Source organism: Tuber melanosporum (genome assembly GCF_000151645.1).
Source record: "Tuber melanosporum whole genome shotgun sequence assembly, scaffold_2, strain Mel28".
Taxonomy (NCBI): Eukaryota; Fungi; Ascomycota; class Pezizomycetes; order Pezizales; family Tuberaceae; genus Tuber; species Tuber melanosporum.
This window is the reverse complement of record NW_003298863.1, coordinates 1,891,237-1,911,461: the sequence shown is the minus strand read 5'-3', so window position 1 is coordinate 1,911,461 and position 20,225 is coordinate 1,891,237. Positions and strand designations below refer to the sequence as shown.

Sequence of the window (20,225 nt, the reverse complement as noted above, 5' to 3'; positions counted from 1 at the left end):
TTATCTTTATTGCAACGTTATCCTTACGCCAAGAAGTGCTCATCACGAAGACGAGTTAGAGAAAGCTTACGATAGGCGTTTCCGATAGAAGACAAAGGTCTTGTATTATCGGTAACGTAGGCAGAGGCCTAGAGCTATCGTAAGACACAAAAAGAAGAAGACAGAAAAGATAAGTATCGTTCCCCATCGCCAAGAACTAACTATCTAAAAAGGGGATCGTTACAGCTATAAAGCCAAGATGTTCTACCTTGAAAGTAATTTATTATACAGGGCTTCAGGAAAAGTTACTAGATTGTTTGTCACCCAAGACTATATAGGATGTTTGAATCGCAGGTTGTACAAATCACTTCTGCACAACCTGTTGAGCTCCGAACAAGCTGTAACTTGGAGTTGTAGTGGCTAACACCCCCCTCTGGCCCCATTATAAGTCTCTAGCATCATGGGCTACAACCTGGAGAGTTGCTATAAGACTAGTAAAAGTCTACAAGTTGAGATGCTCCAGTAACATCGTATACACTCATGTCATCTGTCCAACTGAAAGTTGTCCGCAGGATATATGGATGAGTAGAGGTGAACCTAGAGAATGGTCTCCAGGTAGTTTCATGCAACACAGACCAGAACTGACAGAGTAATACCATCTTGAAGTAAGAAGTAGTATGTGAGGTTGCCGGAGGCCTATAGGGGAGGTAACCAAAGTCCATTACTCCAAAAGTGTAATAGTATTGGAGAATCATTAAAGGCTCTGACACACTAGTCTGAGGTCACCATGAGACCTACTTCTAAGAGTGTTCACTGTGGGTAGCGCCTATTGGTAGTCAACCTCCTAAGGGGTAAATAGGGGGAGCTACATGGCCATCATCTGGAATGATATGGAATAGAAGAGAACCAGATAGATGTTGAGGGACTGCGGATACTTGTAGAAGACTAAGTATATATACGTAGAAAGTTCCATAGTTGATATTGCATCCACTTGAGCATATCAGCTCGCTACTGATATGTCAATGATAAGAAGAGTTTTTACTCCTGCAGTTGCATTGTAGATGCAGTGGCTAAAACACTTCTGTCAGGTAGATGTTAGCAAACTACAGAGCAGTCTAGTTTGGTAAGAAAGATCTCTGGTCCGATCTATAGAGGTTGGCTTGACTGCACAAGGGAGTTTAGTGCTCACGAATGCAAAGTAGTGATGGAGAGCAACTGGCGGTATATGAAATCTACTTAAATATATGCAAGTTTTTCTCTACTCTAGCAATCAACTACCTCTCAAAATCAGGACTTAATTGAGTAAAGCTGTGGCTTAACAATATAAAGTTTTACTCTTTTGTTTCTTCGAACTCTACTGCTGAGACTTTGAAATTTATTATATTTGTTCGCATTCGCATCTCAGTGCAGTCACAACTTCAGGATCTATCTTCCCAGAGGGAGCCACTATTACAAATCTGAAGTCAACTTAGAAATCCTTGAAACCACCCATTGCTGAAATAAAACCTTGTAGGATTGGAATCTGGGTATAGTATATGGAATTGAAACTGTGACTGCTACAAAACCATCCTTGTCGTACTATTCTTCCTGCTTCACTTCTTTTTACAAATTCTTCATATAACCTATCTTCTAACTCTGCCCATAAGACTTATCTACTATACTCAACCAACTCCTCCTTCTTGATTGGTGAGTCCTTTCCCACTCTTTCTATCCTTTCCTTCTTTCGTACCCAATCACTAATAGTATACTGAGATATTCAATACATATATAAGACTTTTTATTGTGTCGGTCGCCAGTACTCTTTCTTTCTTAGAAGTGGAATATCTTGGCTCTTGAGAATAGTAAGAACATGAAGCTTTTGATTTTGACTATAGATTCTTTCAGGATAGATAATTGGCTTTAATTCTTCCTGACTTAATTGGCATTCACGAATAGGTTTCGGCTTAGGTTCTCAATGGATTTTTAATACTCAAATTGGGGCCATTTTTGCAAGTATGGATAACTTGATATACTATTCTTTCTTTTCATTCTTCTATACTCTTATACTACTTCCAAATTCCCCTCCACTTCTACCCACTTTATACTAACTTCTTTTATTCTATGCTTATAAAATAAATACGAAGTATTAAACTTTAAAACTGGAATTAGCTATCTGTGTATAGCTTGTACTTCTCTATAGTCTCCCATTCTTATATTCAGATACCTCTTTCTTGCTCTCTTTAACTTCAATGAATCATGCTTGCAATATCATAAGTATTATTTTACCTTACCTATGACTTATTAGTCATGAGAAGTATCGTCAAACATTTTTTAATTCTAACTAAATCAGCAAGTTTACGTTATTGTGGTGACTCTTTTGACTCTTGCTTGATATAGTCCATGCGATTTGTTTAATTTCAGCATCATATCCAATCACTCAATCTCTGAGCATATTACACAAATCCCCATCTTGTACAATCCAAAACCCAATTCCCAATAGTGGATTTAGTGAGTAAATACGGTACAGTCGTATCCAAAAAGTCATTACATCCCTGTCCTACAATGGCACTACCATGACACCAAACTACAAAAAATTTAAAAAACAAAGTAGAAAATTCAATTAAAGAAAAAATAATAGTATAGCTAGTAGATAAGAGAAAAACATTATCAACATTTTGTATGTCCTCTATCTGTATCTAGTACAGCCAATATTCTCTCAGACATTTTTTCTATCCATCTATCCAATTTCTCTTAAGGAATTAATCCCCACTCCTTCTTTGCTGCCTCAAACAATTCAGCATTACTGTGAGGCCTTCTCTCTAGTTTTGAGAATCACTTGGTATGGGCTCTTTTACATAGTATCCAGGTGTTCTTAGTATGGTTGAGATCCGGTGAGTTGGGTGGTCAAGAGAGTTTTTTGTAATCACACTCTGCCTCCAATTTTCAATTTTCCTCACTACAATACCAGGAGCCATTGTCTGCAACTAGGTAGATGTTATTAGGGAGCCTATCCAGTCCTTCTATAAAAGGGATAAGATATGCCTGGTAGATTTCAGTTGCATATTGGTAGGAATTGAGGCCAAGTTTGTCTCTTTTACTGGTTCTTTCCTCCTCTCTCCTCTTCCTCACAAGAATTAACTCAGTTCTATTATCCTTTATGATTGTACCATAGACCCCAATACTAGTCCTTCCATACTTAATGCTAGACTTCAAGTTTTTTTCTTCCAACTGTTCACTAGGTCTAACTCTGATCTTCTTGTCAATAAGATTTAAATTATAAACAATTATGACTTTATCTATAAAAACAACCCAATTCCATACCCTCTTCTAGTTCTTCCTTCCCTTAGAAAACTCCTTTCTCTTCTCCTTTTGTCCTTTTCTCTAAAAAGGCTTTTTTCTGGGTATCAGAAGCTTAAAACTAGCTTCCAAAATAATCTTTTCAATAGTGATATTGTTTAGACTAATATTCACTTTTTTGATAATGTCACATAACACTAAATGAGGCTTGATATCAATAACTGACTCCACTATCTTTCTTTTGACATCGGTAATCATAGTTGGTCTTCCACCTCTTTTTGCATCATGAGTGTTTCCACTCTTAGATTTTACTCTTTTGACTACATAATGAACAGTGGACTTGGAAATACCTAAAGACTTAGAAATTTTATTATATCCTATATTAGTATATTTATACAGGATATAAATTTCCTTATTCAAGTATTTTTTAACTCTAAGTGTATGTGGTAGGGTCATGGTTGAGGTAGTTGTTATGGTGATGAGGGGTTGTGTGGTTGCAATCCAGGAATGCGAAGACTTTTCAGACAGGACTGTACAAGGATGTGGAAGGAAGTAGTGCAATACCATTACAATGGTATCCTATATGATTGCATCTCCGCTTCTAACCCTTTTCTTATGATATCAACTCTATCCTTCACAGTCCTCCAAACCTTCTTCAAGAATTAATATGTTGGTAAAAAGAATTCACCGCAGTGAATGTAAGTAATTTAATTAAATAAATATATACAGATAGTTGAGATAATAAGAAGATAAAATACAATAGCGATCAATCCAGAAAACATTGAGCAACGGTGATCATTGACGAAGAAGAAGCAATGCTTCGAGCAAGAAACTACCTGAAATGACTGAGTCCAAATTATTGCTCTACAAGAAATAGCAGAATGGTCTTTCAGAAATATAGCTGCTAAATTAGAGGAAAAAACTGGCCTTAAAGTAGATCATAGTACTTGTACTCATATCTATTACAGCTACCAGGAAACAGGTAGTCCTTCCAACTACTAGTGAACAGGAAGACCTCCAATTTTCTAAGAGTCTGATCTAGATAATCTGAAGTCTTTTGTTAAAGAAAATAAAAGAAATAGAAGACTATCTTGAGAAGATATTAAAGAAGTAAAAGGATTGAAGGCCTCATCTAGGATAATCAGGAAGGCAGCTAAGAGTATTAATTTAAATAAAAGAAAACCTTGCAAGAAGTAAGTTTTCTAATAAAAATTTATGTTTTTACGAAGCTAAATTATTTTTTAGATAGGGTTTGCACCCTAAAAATATACCAATTAGATTTAGTTAGTGTATGAGAAAAAAAGCTTGGAAATTGAGAGAGTGGTCTAGAATCATATGGACAGATGAAACTTCTTTCTCTACAGCTGGATTTAGAGAGAGAGGATAGGTGATAAGAGAGCCTTCTGAGGAGTATAATCAGGATTGTCTGAATGAAGTCTGGGAGTCAGGAAGAGATACTTTTACGGTATGGAGAGCCTTTTGTGGAAATTTGAGGTCAAAGTTAGTAGTAGTGCCAGGAAAGGTTAAAGTAGATTCTTGTGAGTATACTAAGTGTATACTGGATCCAGTTTTAATTCCTTTCTGGCATGAGTGTTGTGAGAGATTTGGTTGGACAAAGGTTGTTAAAGATGGTGTACCAGGGTATCAAAAGTAAGTTCTATCTTCTTTCATATATCTTATAATTATTTTATTTTCTGTCTTATTATTATAGAAATACTTACTTAAGAATATAATCTAACTACTAATTTAATTACAGATTTTCTACAAAATGTAGAAAGAAAAATGAGGTAGATATATTGCCTTAGTCAACATAGTCTCCAGATCTGAACTTGATTGAAAATATCTGGGGAGATATGGAGACTTACTTGGGGAAAAGGTATGGAAGAGTTGCAAGTAGAGAAGAGCTAATCAGAGCTGTGGAGGAAGCTTCGGAAGCTATTCCTAATGGAAGGTTTATGGGTCTTGGTAGGAGTATGCCAAAAAGGATCAGAGAGGTTATCAGAAGAAAAGGGCACCAAACTCATTATTGATTTAGGGTTTTCTTTTTATTTTACTTCAAGGGAATACTGAAGACTATTTTATTTTATCTCCTTTACTTATTTTATTTATTAAATGTTGTTGTGGAATGAGGTAGTCTATACATTGTCGAGAATGTTGATGTACAGAGATTTGTGTTGTACGAGTGTCGCATTACTTTTTTCCACCCCCTGTACATCAACGACAGTGAAGTCCGATTTAGGTACGATCACGGCCTATAAGAGCAACGGAACCAAAAGCGGTACCGGGATTGACGCTCGAGGGCACCTCCCGGCTGACGGTGGGGCTCAAACGCCAATATCGGTCCCGGTAACGAGGCCGGCTCCCGGTCTAATCCCTTCGTTCATTACCTACTTGTCTTCCTTCCTTCCCTAGTCCTTCCTCCCTCTCCCCCATTCTCCCTCTCCCCCTCTCCCTCATACTTGCAACAACCCCTCCATCGCTACAGCACAGTACGTACTCAAAGCCCCAATGACAACCCATCCCGTGAGTCTATCGGCCTTGCGAAACAAGCGCACTGGCACCCCTTCATCCTCCGTCACCGTGCCTACCGGCACGACAGCGCGCAAGCGGCCATGGTGGCGCATTAGCCTCTTCCGTGGCATGGTAAACGACGTGCGTAGGCGATTGCCTTATTATAAGTCGGATTGGACGGATGCTTGGGATTATAGGATTGTGCCTAGTACTGGTTTGTCTTGTCTTCTTTCCTCCGTACAGTTTCGCCTGGTGCTTAATATGGCTGAGGGTTGGCATGTGAGTGAGTGGGTGGGTGACTGATTGATGAAATGGTAGTTTATATGTTTTTTGCGAAGTATTCTTGACCTTTTTCTTCGCTTTTCCCCGCCCCCGCCCCCTTTTCTGCTACTCCCATCAGTGGGTTTTGGAATGAGTGACTGATTTTTCGAGAAAGTGTGCTTCCGGCCTTGGCGTTTTCTTTAGATATGTAGGTTGCTCGTTCTTTTAGTGGGTGGGTTGCGATGTGGGAGGAGGTACTTAACAGGTTGGTGGTGTAGGTTTGAAAAAACAAAGATGTCTTATGGCGTCAATGAAGTTCTGCTCGCATCTGTACTCGGTGCGGTAGTCTTTAGTTTCCTGGCTGCGCAGCCGTTATGTATTGTTGGCGTTACAGGGCCTATCACTGTGTTTAATTAGTAAGTTTCCCCTAGCTCCATTCTACCCAAGAATTGACTGATGGGAGTCGGTGCGACCATTTCGCAGTACTGTATACGCTATCGTAGCACCTAGAGGGATTCCGTATTTCCAGTTCATGTGCTGGATTTGTCTATGGTCTATGCTCATGCATTTTGCACTAGCCATAACGAATGCTTGCAATGCTGTTAAATGGGTTACGAGGTTTTCCTGTGATATTTTTGGGTTCTATGTCGCTTTCATATACCTGCAGAAAGGCATTCAGGTCCTTGCTCTGCAATGGCGCGCAGGAGATGCAGCGGCGCATCTGTCGATTTCGATCTCATTGCTAGTCCTAATGTCTGGGTATGCTTGCTCCTGGCTCGGCAGTAGCAACCTCTTTAGGCAACCGGTCAGGGTCTTCCTAAAGGACTATGGAACCCCACTTTCAATCGTGTTCTTCACAGGTTACCAGTACTTCGGTAAAATTAAGCATATGGACCTCGAAAGATTGCCAGTTTCACAGGCCTTCTTCCCCACTACGGAGCGTGGGTGGCTGGTGCATTTCTGGGATATCAGTGTTGGGCAAGTGTTTTTGGCTATCCCGTTTGCGCTGCTATTGACGATTTTGTGAGTGATTGGATGTGTTTATGGGTGTATGGCTCGGCCGGGCTGATGGTGAGGGTACAGGTTCTATTTTGATCACAATGTCTCGAGCCTGATTTCCCAGGGCACGGAGTTTCCGTTGAAGAAGCCGGCGGGGTTTCATTGGGACATTTTCTTGCTCGGGATTACGACGGGGATTTCGGGGGTTCTGGGGATCCCAGCTCCTAAGTATGCTGTTTCTAATTCTGATATTAGTAAGCAAGAGCGTGCTAATAAGTAGTCAAGTGGTCTTATCCCTCAAGCTCCGTTCCATACGGCATCTCTGTGCGTCACTCGCCGGCGAACGGATGGGGCGGAGGAGAATAAAGGCAAGGTGGAGGTCGTTGTTGATCACGTTGTGGAACAGCGGGCTAGCAATCTTGCACAGGGCCTTTTGATCTTAGGAACCATGACGGGGCCCTTGCTTGTGGTGCTTGCGCTGATTCCACAGGGTGTAGGTTGAACTTATATAACATCTCTGTAAAACATCTGCTCATCGGTTGATATAGGTTCTTGCCGGACTCTTCTTCGTCATGGGCCTTCAAGCACTCGAAAGCAACGGGATCGTGTTGAAGCTTCTATTCCTGCTCAGCGATAGCTCCTTGGCTTTTGGCGAGGAGCCGCTGAAGAGATGTAGGAAGGGAGCTGTCTGGGCGTTTGTGGCACTTGAGCTCATAGGATTCGGAGCTACGTTTGCTATCACCCAAACTATTGCTGCTATTGGGTATGTTCATCTCCCAATAACCGCTTATGTTCAGAACTTCATGTTAACCGATTGATGTATGCAGCTTCCCGGTGTTCATTCTCCTGCTAATTCCTGCCCGCACCCTAATCTTGCCCAAGTATTTCACCCCCGAAGAACTTGGGGTTCTGGATGCACCCACAGCTTCTCCGTTTACCCTTGAGTCTGTTAGTGGTGGTAATTATGGTGGCGCACCTGAGCCTAGTGGCAATAGTACACCCGCTTAGGCTAGTAGTGATACACTCTCGGATAGTGACGAGAGCGTTCTTGAGAAGGGGCACTGCTGTCAAGTTGGGTAGGAGGTCACCCGAGGCTTGACATGATAATTTATCGATAACGATACCGTAGTAAAGACAGGATAGAGGAGGCGAGCCCTTCAAGGACACAAGGAAGTGGATTTTGATGTATTAAATTGATGGAGAAGGTTAAAAAATGATAAGCTGTGCTCGTTGAGGTCCATGATATATAATTTGGCGGATACCATCATGAATTGGTCGTTTGCTTCGGAATTAAAAAAAGCTGCGATTTATGCTGAAAACTTATTACAGATGGCTCTGTAAGGGGGGTAGAATGACAGGTTTTGTACTGTACTCGAGTACTCGTACGGGTACTCCCATCTCAATTAAGCAGACCCGACAGGTGCGGCTTTCGTCGTGGTGGGGTTCGCTCTACTGAGCAACCACCCATCGTCTTGGCGAGCGATAAACAACGTGAAATCAGTGGAGGGGGCAACACAAACGCAAGGTCTTTGCACAAGCTTTCTTTTTCAGTCCATCATCAACGAACCCCTCTTGCAGCTCTCACTTCGCAACACAACCATTGCCTTCTCCCGAACATTTTTCTGCGCTCGCTCTCGCTTCCTCACAGGACCATCGTTAAGAAAAATAATTCTTCCTCAATCTTCCCAACGAACACCTATACCTTACCTTTCCTCACTTCTTGACTTTTTTCTATACAACATGGGCGAATCAAGGTAAAGGATGCCCCCGGGAGTGAGGAGAAAGAAAAAAAATATCCATACTGACCAAACTTCCACCATTGCCTCAATCACTGTGCTAACGTCGATCTAGGCAAGAACTTCTCAACTGGTTAAACGGCCTCCTGCAGCTTAACATTACACGTATAGAGCAATGTGGAACCGGGTATGTCACCGACGAGCAACACCTGTTCCTTCACCTCCCCCCCTTTTCTGTGGAAAGGAAGCTTGTTCCTTGCTTCGGGAAACTGTTTCGACTGACAGCGATGATTCCTAAACAGTGCCGCGCTATGCCAGGTTTTTGACTCTATTTTTGGTCAGTAGCGAGTCCTATACTCCCCCCCTCCTCTGTTTGACGGGGAGAAGAGAGTGTGTGAAAAGCTTGGAACTCTAGCTTACTTCCTATATTCAGGCGATGTTCCCATGCAGAAAGTCAAGTTCAACGTCAATACCGAATACGCCTATCTTCAGAACTTTAAAATTCTTACCTGTACGGTTTCACTTAGTCTCTCCGTGTTCTTTTCTACTTATTTCTTACCGTTTAGTTTGGTGAAAAATTCGCTTACATTTGGGTTTGCTTCCCCGGGAATTTTCTTTTTCGGGGGTGCTGTATTGCTGTTCAGCCGTCTTTTCTTCAAAAGGAATTGATAGACCTATTCCCGTCGAGCGTCTAGTCAAATGCAAGTTCCAGGACAATCTTGAGTTTCTGCAATGGACGAAGAAGTATTGGGATCAGTACTATCCTGGCGGCGATTACGATGCGCTCTCCCGCAGAAAAGGTGCGGGCTCGGTCGGCGGCAATCATCCTCCCGCCGCCCGCGCCAATACCTCTTCTGCCGCAGCGAAACGTGGAACTACCCCGACGGTTGGCGGTGCCCGAACCAGAACTCCCCTCGGTGGTGCTAGCACTGCCGCGCTCCAGCAGGAAAATAGCATGTTGAAGGAGAATGTTACCGGGCTCGAGCGCGAGAGGGACTTCTACTTTAGCAAGTTGAGGGATATTGAATTGTTAATTCAGCAGGCTGTCGAGCAGGATCCCAAGATTGAAGAGGATGAGGACGGCCTGGTCAAGCATATCCAGGCGATCTTGTACTCCACAGAGGTGACAACCCCCGACGACCATGGAACGATTCAAGAGTACGCTGACATCGAGAAGGATGGATTCGAAATACCGGCTGAGGAGGGCGACGACCTGGAGACATTCTAGATGGGATGTTTACAATGTGGGCTTGGGCTTAAGCGATGGCTGAGGGGGGATAAAAAAAGATCCACGGCAGGCTTACCATTGCGTGGAGTAACATCGTTTTCAACGGATACATTCTTACTTTCACTTTTCTTTTTCTTCCCTTTTCCTAGTGATTCCTTTCTCCGACTATTCTATTCCTTGACTCTTACTTTCGCCGCCCAGGGGTTTCAATTAGTAAAATTGTATTTTCTCACAGATTCGCTTCGAACTAAGGTGATTTCGTTCTTTCTTAGTAGTGCTATAAGCGTGGCCTGGTATTTTGCCAGTGTTTGGTGGAGGATGCTTGTTTGTGAAATGGAGGGTAATTGGGGGAAGGGCATACTCTAGATGAGATGTTGGAAAGAAATAAGATAGTTGGTAAAGTTCGCGCTTTCTTGTAAGAGAAGACGGGATTGCAATGGAGCAATGGGGAAAAGCAGTATTCCGGTGCATGTTTCCCTTGTATGTTTCGAAGTTCTTAGTGATATTTAAGGAGGGGATTGCTTGCTGTCATGACTCTTGAAACAGGGAATAGAATATTGTGACCCTTAGAGCAGCCACCGCCGCAGCAACGACAACTGTACCAAACTTCATAATTTGAGACACGACAGCAACCTCCACGTCGAATAATTATAAACTCATCCCTACTAAACCACCGCCACCATCACCGTATCTAACTTTCCTCTCCCCCTTCCCCTGCGAAGCAAAACAACTCAAGGCAATCGATGTCCCGCATGCTAACATAACTTTCAATCCCACAAAAAGACAATTCACCACGACAATTGCCCCACTCACTCAATGTCACTCCTCGGCATCCTCCAAGCCCAAGCTCCCCCAAAGCAAGACGCCACATCGACCATCCAAACACTATGCCTGCGCTTGTCTACAAGCACGCTCCTCGAGGATCGGCGCGCCGCGATAATGGGCCTGAGGAGCTTCGCTCGGGAGTACAAGGAAACAGTAGCATCCGGGGGTTTACGGGGGCTCATTAGTACACTATCGAAAGATTCGGAGGATGTAGATACCATCAAGGTTGTGCTTGAGACGTTGTTGCTGTTATTTGTTAAGGATGAGTCGAATGTTTGTCCCCATCATATATCATACCTCCTGTGTGGGACTTGGGCTAATGTGTGGGGGGGGGTAGTCGGAATCGAGTGAGGATATTGCGCTATGGCTTACGGATGAGTTTACTCAGGTTGGCTTTTTTCCTCAGTTTTTTGGAGGAGGGTTAACCAGGGGGGGGTAGAAACAAGAGAACATCACGGTTCTTATTGAGCTGGTCCAGGATTCCGACTTTTACATCAGGCTTTATGCGCTGCAGTTGCTTGTTGCGATATTGAATAATCGGCCGTCCAGAACACAGGAGTGTATTCTCACTGCTCCCCTTGGGATCTCGAGATTAGTTTCTGCACTTGACGATAAGCGAGATGCTATTCGTAATGGTTGATACTCCCTCCAATACATTGATCTTGCAGGCCGCTAATTCCGTTCCAGAGGGCATACTCCTAATAATAAACCTCTCGAACGGCCACACGGACATACAGAAACTAATCGCTTTCGAAAACGCCTTTGAGCGGATGTTCTCGATAATAGAGCTGGAAGGCGGCGTCGACGGAGGCATCATAGTCCAGGATTGCCTTCAATTACTAAACAATCTACTATCGTTCAACGTTTCGAACCAGAGCTACTTTAGAGAAACGGGATGCGTTCCCCGGTTAGCGAAGCTCTTCCAGTTCGCGCAGGAGCCGGTGCCGTCCTACGCCAAGGGACAGAGTGATACGAATATTGAGTATGCAATGAGAGTGTGTAGGTTGTTTGTGGTGCCGGGCGGATTGGGCGCCGCGGCGAATCAGAATGCGTTTTTCGGCGCGGGAATATTGCATCTTATGCTAGTTATTGCATTTTCTGGGTTTAGTGATTTCCCGGTTCGCGCGGAGGTATGTTTTTCTCCCCACTTGTCTCATTGGTTTTGGGGCGTACTGATGGGGCAACAGGCGTTGAGGACAGTCGCGGACCTCATTCATGAGAACTCACTGCTTCAGGAGAACTTTGCTCAGATGAAGGTCCAGTACCTAGACCCTACGATATTACCGGAGGTGCAGGCGCAACAGAATAATCCCGATGATTTGTGTTACGTCATTGAGGGGTTGTTGGACCTTGCATTGTTGAATTCTTCGATTCATGCTTTTGATGCTAGGTTGGCGGCGTGTCGGTGCTTGGAGTCGTACTTCGCTGGGAATCAACCCGTTCGATTGCACTTCCTCAACCATGCTATTAATCTGCACGCACAAGGGGATGAGTCTGCGAATGTGCTTACCTGCTTGATTAACCTTGACCAAGACTCCCGGGGCGATCCGTATAGGGTATGGCTGGCGAGTGTGATATTCTTGCACCTGATATATAGCGATGAGGAGGCGAAGAACCTGGCGACATCTTTCAAAGAGGGAGACGCGGATGCTGGCGAAGAGGTTGTCACAGTGATTCAGAGTATATCCGCGAATCTCGTCGCTGCGTTGGAACATAACTATGATCCACGGATTATCATTGGGTATTTGATGTTGCTATGCACGTGGCTGTTCGAAGATTCGCCGGCCGTGGATGACTTCTTGAATGAAGCTTCAAGTGTGCAGTCACTTGTGTCTACTGTCAAGCAGTCTAGTAACTCGAATGTACTGATCCAGGGGCTCTGCGCGTTTTTCTTGGGGATACTATATGAGTTTAGTCACAAGGATTCGCCGCTCCCTAGGTATGTTCTATATAAGCCCACCATTTGGCGAGTATATCTGATGCTAATTGTGCCTAGGGCTACTCTACACCCAATCTTGGCGAGTCGAATGGGGCGCGATCACTACGTAAATAAAGTCACCAAGCTCCGAGAGAATCCACAAGTTCGGGACTTTGAAGTATTCCGGGAAACCAACCGCCGGAAGAGAAAAATAGGCTTGCCGGAAGTGTATTTTGACCACACATTCATTGACTTTTTGAAGGACAATTACAGCCGAGTATTAAGAGCTATTGACAAAGATCCTGGACTGGAGACGCACAATACTATCAGTAAGTAACCCCGCACTATAAGTATGTGCAGGTTCTGACCGAATAGACGGCATCCCCCACGCCCTCAATGGAATCTCTGTCGAACTCGTGGACTCCTTAAAAGCCCAACTCGAAGATAAAGACGAAGAACTACAAAAACTACAGACAACATGCTTAACGCTGGAGCAGAAAATAACCCAAGAACAGCACGAATCCCAACGTACAAAAGAAGCCGCAGCAGCGGAGGTGCAAAAAGCAAACGCGGCAACTGAAGCCCTCCGCCTACAGTACGACGTAGAATTACGGGCCACCGCACAGAAGGCGAGATCAGAAATAAACGGGTTGGAGGGTCAGATTCAGAGGACCCGCTGGGAAGCTAGTGAAGCTGCAAGGAAAGCCAAAGAATATGGAGATAGTGAGGTTGCAGGCTTGCGCAGGAGGGTGGCAGAATCGGAAGCCGCGACTGAGAAAGAGAAGGCAGAGCGGGCAGGCGAAGTACAAAGGGCGAAGGCAGAGGGCGAGAAGGCCATCGAAGAAGTAACCTCAAGACTACACTCCGCAGAGAAAGAAGCACTATTCGCCCACGAGAGCCTACGCAAATCCGAAGAACACGCCAGAGAATCCGACCAACGCCTAAAAACATCCGAAGAAGCCCTCAAAGCAGCAAACGAGCGCATAGCCAGCCTAGAAGAAGGCTCCCGCCGCCAAAAATCCGAAGCCACCATCCTCCAAGAAGCCCTAACAGCTGCACAATCCCGTCTCGAAGAATGCACGAAGCAACAAGCCGCCTCCGAAGCACAGATCAAAGACCTAGAAACAACTCTCAGAGCCCTCGAAGCATCACTAATAAAGGAACAATCCACGCACGTGCGCATCCTCCATGAAGCCCAGGAATCCGCCGCCGCCCTAGAAGTCCGCGTCAAGGAGCTTGATGCGCGGCTCAGCGATGCGGAGCATGCGCGCAAGGAAGCGGACGAGGCGGCAAAGCAGAGCGCCGCCGAGCTGGATGACTTGTTTATCGTGCTGGGAGATTTGGAGGAGAAGAGGGAGGGGGATAAGGTATTTTTTCCATTCGCCGTTTGTGAGATATATAGCGGCTAATGATTGGGCTTCCCGCATAGAAACGGTTGAAAGAGTTGGGTGTTGAAATAAGCGATGATGAGGATGATGGGGATGACGATGACGGCGATGGAGAGGAAGAGGGAGAGGAGTAGGTGGATAGGGGTGTAGTATAAAATGTAAATACGGCGGCTCCTATTCAGTGCAAGAATTGGGCGTTTGGAGTTTTTCTCTTTTTTATCGCTGGTTTTGATTTTCCGAGTGAGGGGCTATGATGTGTTCACGGTATATCACTCACTGGCTAGTTTGATGGCGGTGAAACGAAGGTGAGGGGCCGGGAGAGCCGAATCCACCACTATTTCACCAATGAATCTTATACCAGGGTTATAGCGCAATGCTATTCGGGATATATATCGTGCGGTGAAAGAGCGGGGGGATGTAAAGGGGACGGTAAAAAAAAAAAAAAAAAAAGAATTACCAGTACAAGGATGGCATCTGAAATCCTGCTACTCCTAGTGAATCCAAGTGACAGAAGAAACTATATTACATGACGAGAGGGAATAGGCAGTAGGAAGGCAAGAACCACCTATTTCTTCTTCTCAAACCCCGATGCCCCAGTAAGCGCCCCCAAACCGGGCACAAACTTATTGACCATCTTCTGATACTCCTTATATTCCCTATACTTCCCCGCAGTAATCTCCTCCGTCAGCCGAACGCTCGCCTGGAACAATGCCATATACGCCACCGCGCCCAAGCCAGTCCAATTCCAGAGCTCATCGCAAACAAGGCACGACCACTGGTACACGAGCGCCCAGATAATCTGCTCAGCGGTGTAATTGGGGTGGCGACAGAATGACCATAGACCAGTAATTACGAAGCCACGGTCGAGGTCGGCTTTGGTGTAGCCGCGCGGTACAATGCCGGTGGCGAGGTAGGCCGTCTTAGCACTCTGGTAGACCCACTGTTGTTGGTCTGCAAAGGCCTCTACGAATAGGATCAGGAGGAGGCTACGGGAGAGTAAGACGTCGGTGAAGGACCAGGCGGGGGCGGTGGGGAGGGTGGAGGCTAGGAGGTGGATGTAGGCCGGAGCAGTGATCATAGCTAGGAGGACGTTCTGGATGAAGGAGATGAAGACTATGTTCAGGAGGATGAAGCCCCAACGGGGGATAGATTTTTGGACAATCTCCCTACGACACAAGAGCTTGTTAGCCTTAAAAGTTTGGTGGGGGGGGGGGGTAGTGGTATAGGAGGAGAGTGTACCAGCGGTAGTCTTCCGAACCAATATTGTACCCACCCCTACGCCAGTAATTGTAGGTTAGCCTAATCTGCATCCACAATCATGATTAGCACCATTCCACTCTCAGGTCGTTCCTATCGCTGCCACAGCTTGACACTCACACTCCAAAGCAACGAAAAAGCACTCAGCGTGTTAAGCCTCCGTGTATCCAATCCGTTCATGTGAGCAAAGAGCGTGTAATGCCCAATGTAAATTGTCGGCAACAAACTCCACAAACGATCAACCTGGGAGTAATTCCTATTGATCTCACTAGTGACGAGCACAATCAAGGTCATCGCAAGGGCAAAGTGCGCGGCGGTTATTAGTGGGTTGGTCGATAGGTACCATTCTTTAACGGGCACTTGGCCAGTGAGGAGTGGTTGAATGTGGGAAATCGAGAGTTGGTGAAGGAAGGGGGTCACAGTTTTACTGAAATCTGTTGTGTCTGAGAGGGAAGATACTTCTGGTAGGGGGAGGGAGATGGCCATATTCTGCGGTAACAGTGGCTGGGAGGTGAGGATGAGGATGAAGATGAGATGGAGGTGAGATTGGAGCGAGAGGATGATGAGGAATACCGGTACTTGTGGGAGGATGGGCTATTATACCGGTATTGCCGGTAATAGTATGATATGAAGAACTACGTCGTCTGTCTTGCGTGTGCCACTGGAGCGCTCGGGTGGCGAGGGCCCAAGGGAGGCTTTCTTGGATGAGATCACCTCCCTAGAATTATGATGTGACCGGGGATGCCCAGACAGACAGGGGGTCGGGCACCATAATGGGGAAGGGTTGCAGTGAACGGCGCTGGATTTGCGAACCTGCAGAAGAGTACAGTACCGGTATGATATGATATGGGCGAGCCCTTCTATTGCTATGATCCAACGGGCAGCAGACAGGTACTCAGTTCCGTTTCCCCATCGCCGGTGATACTCTCGCACTGTCGACGATGGCTTCCCCTAGGGGACAAGTGCCCCCTTCGGTTCATTGTGCTGGGAATATGCATCTCACGGGATCTCACTCCCGTTTCGGAAAATCCCTACCACTGTACATCATACAGCTGTGATACCGTACTCGTACGATGCCCTCTGCAATTTGCCCCTCCCCCTCTGTTAAGCCTCCCGACAACACGAACCCCGGATCTAAGCACTAACCTAATCAAAAACATCCAGGCATGGCATCCGAGTTATGTTCGCGAACCCGTGGAACGAGATACAAGTTTAAGCCCCCCAAAGGCCTCTAATAAGGATCTCCCGCGGAGCCTCAACCCAAGCTCGCGTCTTCCCCAGATCTCGGCCAAATACCTCCTATCTGCGCCCGTGCACGCTCATCCCCTCCGCAGAACACGCGATACCCACTAGAGCTCTAGCTATGAAAAAGGTCCTCTGTGTGGCGGAAAAACCCTCGATCGCAAAGGCTGTTGCCGGGCATTTGAGCGGGGGTGTCATCCGGAATGTTCGTCTCCCTCTCCTCACCCCGAAGACGCCAATAATGTGTTACAATACTCATGAAGATACGATAGACCCGAAATACCGGCAACAAGTATATTAAAAATTATGACTTTAATTACCGGTTCCCCCCACCGTGGGGGGAATGTAGCGTTACTATGACATCCGTAGTGGGGCATACGGTATCCTGGGACTTTGCCGATGAGTTCAGGAGGTGGAAGGACTGTCAACCGTCGGCATTGTTCGATGCTGCTACTAAGCAGTTTGTTTCTGTAGGTACCCCTCCCTAATAGCTGCTGCTAAGAGAATGGGGCACTAATGATAAAGCTTAGCCGGAAAACAAAGAGGTAGCCGCAAATATCTCTTCCGAAGCACGGAATGCCCAAATTCTATATATCTGGACAGATTGTGATCGCGAGGGGGAGTACATTGGCACTGAAGTGATGGATCTGGCAATGAAGAGTAATCCCAGGGTTGAAGTTAAACGAGCAAAATTTTCAAATATCGAACGAGCACATATCCTGCATGCTGCTCAGCACCCAGGGGTTCTTGATGAGCGCCAGGCGGCAGCGGTTCGTGCTAGGATTGAATTGGACCTCAGGATCGGGGCGGCTTTTACTAGGTGGCAAACGATGCTCTTACAAACTGTGAGGGGGTTGGATGAGCAGGTTGTTAGTTATGGTTTGTGTTGTCTGTGAATACATGGGTGCATTTCTGATATTATCCATCACAGGCTCCTGCCAGTTCCCGACGTTAGGATTTGTGGTCGATAGGTATAAAAGAGTCAAGAACTTCGTTCCAGAGCCTTTCTGGTCGATTAGAGTGATACACAAGAGGGACGATATAAATGTTGGTTTCAGTTGGGACCGGGGTTCACTATTTGACAGAATGGCCGTAATGGTCATGTATGAGAAATGCTTGGCTGCGAAGGTTGCAAAGGTGGTTTCTGTCGTTAAGAAACCAACCAGTAAATGGTAAAAATGACCTTACATACTTACTAGCTTGTGCTGACAATCCTCAGGAAACCACTACCGCTAACCACAGTAGAGCTACAGAAACAAGGGAGTAGATTCCTCGGGCTTTCGTCTCAGTTGGTCATGAATGTAAGTATTTTCTAACTGCAATTTTTTCGGACGTGCTGATGGGTGCAGATTGCGGAAAAACTATACACTCAGGGCTTCATAAGCTATCCCAGAACTGAAACCGATCAATTCGATAGAGGCATGGATCTCCGGGCCCTTGTAGGAAAGCAGACTCAAAGCCACGCCTGGGGCCAATTCGCTCAAGGGTAATTATATATCGTACCCACCATTTCGCTCTGACTGACATGTATTAGCCTTATGGAGGGCGGCTTCTCCCAGCCCAAAAACGGCACGCACAACGATAAAGCCCACCCTCCGATCCATCCAGTAGCCTATGTAGCCCCGGATAAGCTGAATGCAGACGAAAAGCGAGTATATGAATTCGTCGTTCGACGCTTCCTAGCTTGTTGTTCCAAGGACGCCCGTGGAGAAACCACAACGATAAAACTCCAATACGGCGAGGAAGGTTTCCACACCACGGGCCTGGTAGTGCTCGAAAGGAACTACCTAGAAGTCTACGTCTACGACAAATGGACATCATCCCAAGAACTACCCGTCTTCACCCCCGGGGAAATCTTCAACCCCACGGAAGCCACGATGACAGAGGGCAAGACATGCCCCCCCGGATTCCTGACCGAGCCGGAATTAATCGCTCTCATGGACGCGAACGGCATCGGGACCGACGCTACGATGGCAGAACACATTGCCAAAATCATTGAGCGAAAGTACGTTTTTGCCCGTCCAATGGGCAGGAGTGGCGGCGGTGAAGAGGAGGAAGAGGGTGCAGGCCAAGGTAGGGGTAGGGGTCGAGGATCACGGGGAGGCCGTGGCAGGGGACGCGGTGGAAGGGGTGGGGGAGGAGGAAGAGGAGGAATGCAAGAATTCTCCCCGAGTAACCTGGGCATCGCACTAGTCGAGGGTTACGATAATATTGGGTTTGACATGTCACTGAGCAAACCGTTTTTGAGGAAGGAGGTAACTATCTCTCCCTGTTACCTATCTATCCACCATTCATACCTTATCGCTTCACCTCTTTCCGAGATAACGATCGACTGACCAATTGATCTGAAAACAAAAAAAAAAAATAGATGGAAGAAAAAATGAAAAAAATCTGCGAGGGAGTAATGACTCGTCTGGACGTGGTGAACTCTAGCATCGAGCAATACAGAGAAATGTTCATGAAAGCTAGTCAACATAGCGATGTTCTTAAGGCCGTAAGTTACAACCACTTTTTTTTTAACCCCCTCCCTCAATACGCACAAGTATATAAATCAAATGCCGGTAAAACGGAACCAACTGAGAGGTGTCTATAGTGCGCACAACGCTACCTAACGCCACCATAGGCTCTCTTCCGCCATACCGCACTTAAGGACTCTAACGGTTCCATGGTCTACGAGTACTGGCTGGGTGGGGGGAGGGGGGAGGGGAGGGGTAGGCGCTTACTGTACGGTACCGTACCGGTACAAGCAAAACAATGGCAATCACTCCGTAAAGTCATTCGCAGAACCGTTTGTGGCTGTCTCCTCGGCTCTGGATGTATAGTACTAGTACGAGGTAGATTTAATTCAGATGATGCGTAGATTACATACATTACATACCCGCACCGCGCTCGACTAGAGAGCAAAAGTACCATACTCGTAAGATACTGTACTGGTATCATAGCACCAGGCAGCCTACCCAGCCTGACGCACAATAAAAAATCGTACGCAAAAAGTAAATAATTCTCTCACACATCTCAACCCCGGACCACGGTCGGTACCCAAGTACGAGTACAGTACAGCACGGTAGACTGCGGTACCGTAGGCGCGCGTGCAAACACGATACTATGTCCACAACAATTCCCCAGATCTCATATCATACACACTAACATTGAATTCGTACAGTATTTGTACCAAGGGTTAGGGCTTTGCCTAGCTCATACTTTTCCCGAACCCATTAAAATAGCACACACTCGAGTAACTTATCATAATACACATCCAGACCAGGCAGACAGGTAAAAATCGAGCAGTCTGTGAGTACCCTGTATGATACCGATACCAAAAGTCCAATCCGGCGTAAAGTTCCATTACACGTGGGTATGGCGAGAGCCGAGTACCCTATTTGTATCGCGGGTAGGAGAGCACGGGTAAAATTTATTTGTATGATAGGTAATTAGGTGCTGGGAATGGGGTAGGTGGACTACGGTTATTGCAGTGTGGACTTAGTCTACTTCACCGCGGTTGGCGAATTGTTCTGTCGATTGGTATTGCACTGTACTGTACTGTGCGTATGATAGAATACTATACGAGCAGTCGAATAACAGATGGAGAAGGTCATCGTGGTCCG

General features: G+C 45.8%; 5 protein-coding genes; 4 read left to right on the top strand and 1 right to left on the bottom strand.

Moving 5' to 3' along the window:
* Positions 1 to 5,895: 5,895 nt before the first annotated feature.
* Positions 5,896 to 8,262, top strand: GSTUM_00005678001 (uncharacterized protein; the record flags this gene model as incomplete). XM_002837775.2 has 7 exons in its annotated part: positions 5,896 to 6,008; positions 6,282 to 6,443; positions 6,511 to 7,050; positions 7,111 to 7,254; positions 7,312 to 7,519; positions 7,575 to 7,789; positions 7,854 to 8,262. 7 exons carry the CDS (start codon positions 5,896 to 5,898, stop codon positions 8,032 to 8,034), a joined length of 1,563 nt encoding a protein of 520 aa, XP_002837821.1. The 3' UTR covers positions 8,035 to 8,262.
* Positions 8,263 to 8,600: 338 nt separating this feature from the next.
* GSTUM_00005677001 (uncharacterized protein) lies at positions 8,601 to 10,257 on the top strand. XM_002837774.2 has 6 exons: positions 8,601 to 8,780; positions 8,878 to 8,949; positions 9,065 to 9,099; positions 9,196 to 9,273; positions 9,407 to 9,885; positions 9,940 to 10,257. Exons 1-6 carry the CDS (start codon positions 8,767 to 8,769, stop codon positions 9,988 to 9,990), a joined length of 729 nt encoding a protein of 242 aa, XP_002837820.1. The 5' UTR covers positions 8,601 to 8,766; the 3' UTR covers positions 9,991 to 10,257.
* A 364-nt stretch (positions 10,258 to 10,621) lies between these two features.
* Positions 10,622 to 14,142, top strand: GSTUM_00005675001 (uncharacterized protein; the record flags this gene model as incomplete). XM_002837773.2 has 7 exons in its annotated part: positions 10,622 to 11,088; positions 11,153 to 11,203; positions 11,255 to 11,450; positions 11,503 to 11,945; positions 12,003 to 12,754; positions 12,812 to 13,062; positions 13,109 to 14,142. The coding sequence occupies exons 1-7, from the start codon at positions 10,807 to 10,809 to the stop codon at positions 14,140 to 14,142; spliced, it is 3,009 nt and encodes a 1,002-aa protein (XP_002837819.1). The 5' UTR covers positions 10,622 to 10,806.
* Positions 14,143 to 14,589: 447 nt separating this feature from the next.
* On the bottom strand, positions 14,590 to 15,919 carry GSTUM_00005674001 (uncharacterized protein). XM_002837772.2 has 3 exons: positions 15,499 to 15,919; positions 15,361 to 15,425; positions 14,590 to 15,287 (listed from the first exon to the last, which is right to left on the bottom strand). Exons 1-3 carry the CDS (start codon positions 15,862 to 15,864, stop codon positions 14,687 to 14,689), a joined length of 1,032 nt encoding a protein of 343 aa, XP_002837818.1. The 5' UTR covers positions 15,865 to 15,919; the 3' UTR covers positions 14,590 to 14,686.
* Positions 15,920 to 16,741: 822 nt separating this feature from the next.
* On the top strand, positions 16,742 to 19,465 carry GSTUM_00005673001 (uncharacterized protein; the record flags this gene model as incomplete). XM_002837771.2 has 10 exons in its annotated part: positions 16,742 to 16,825; positions 16,893 to 17,090; positions 17,151 to 17,499; positions 17,552 to 17,792; positions 17,840 to 17,921; positions 17,970 to 18,106; positions 18,155 to 18,663; positions 18,781 to 18,875; positions 18,989 to 19,114; positions 19,214 to 19,465. 10 exons carry the CDS (start codon positions 16,742 to 16,744, stop codon positions 19,241 to 19,243), a joined length of 1,851 nt encoding a protein of 616 aa, XP_002837817.1. The 3' UTR covers positions 19,244 to 19,465.
* Between the last annotated feature and the right edge of the window lie 760 nt (positions 19,466 to 20,225).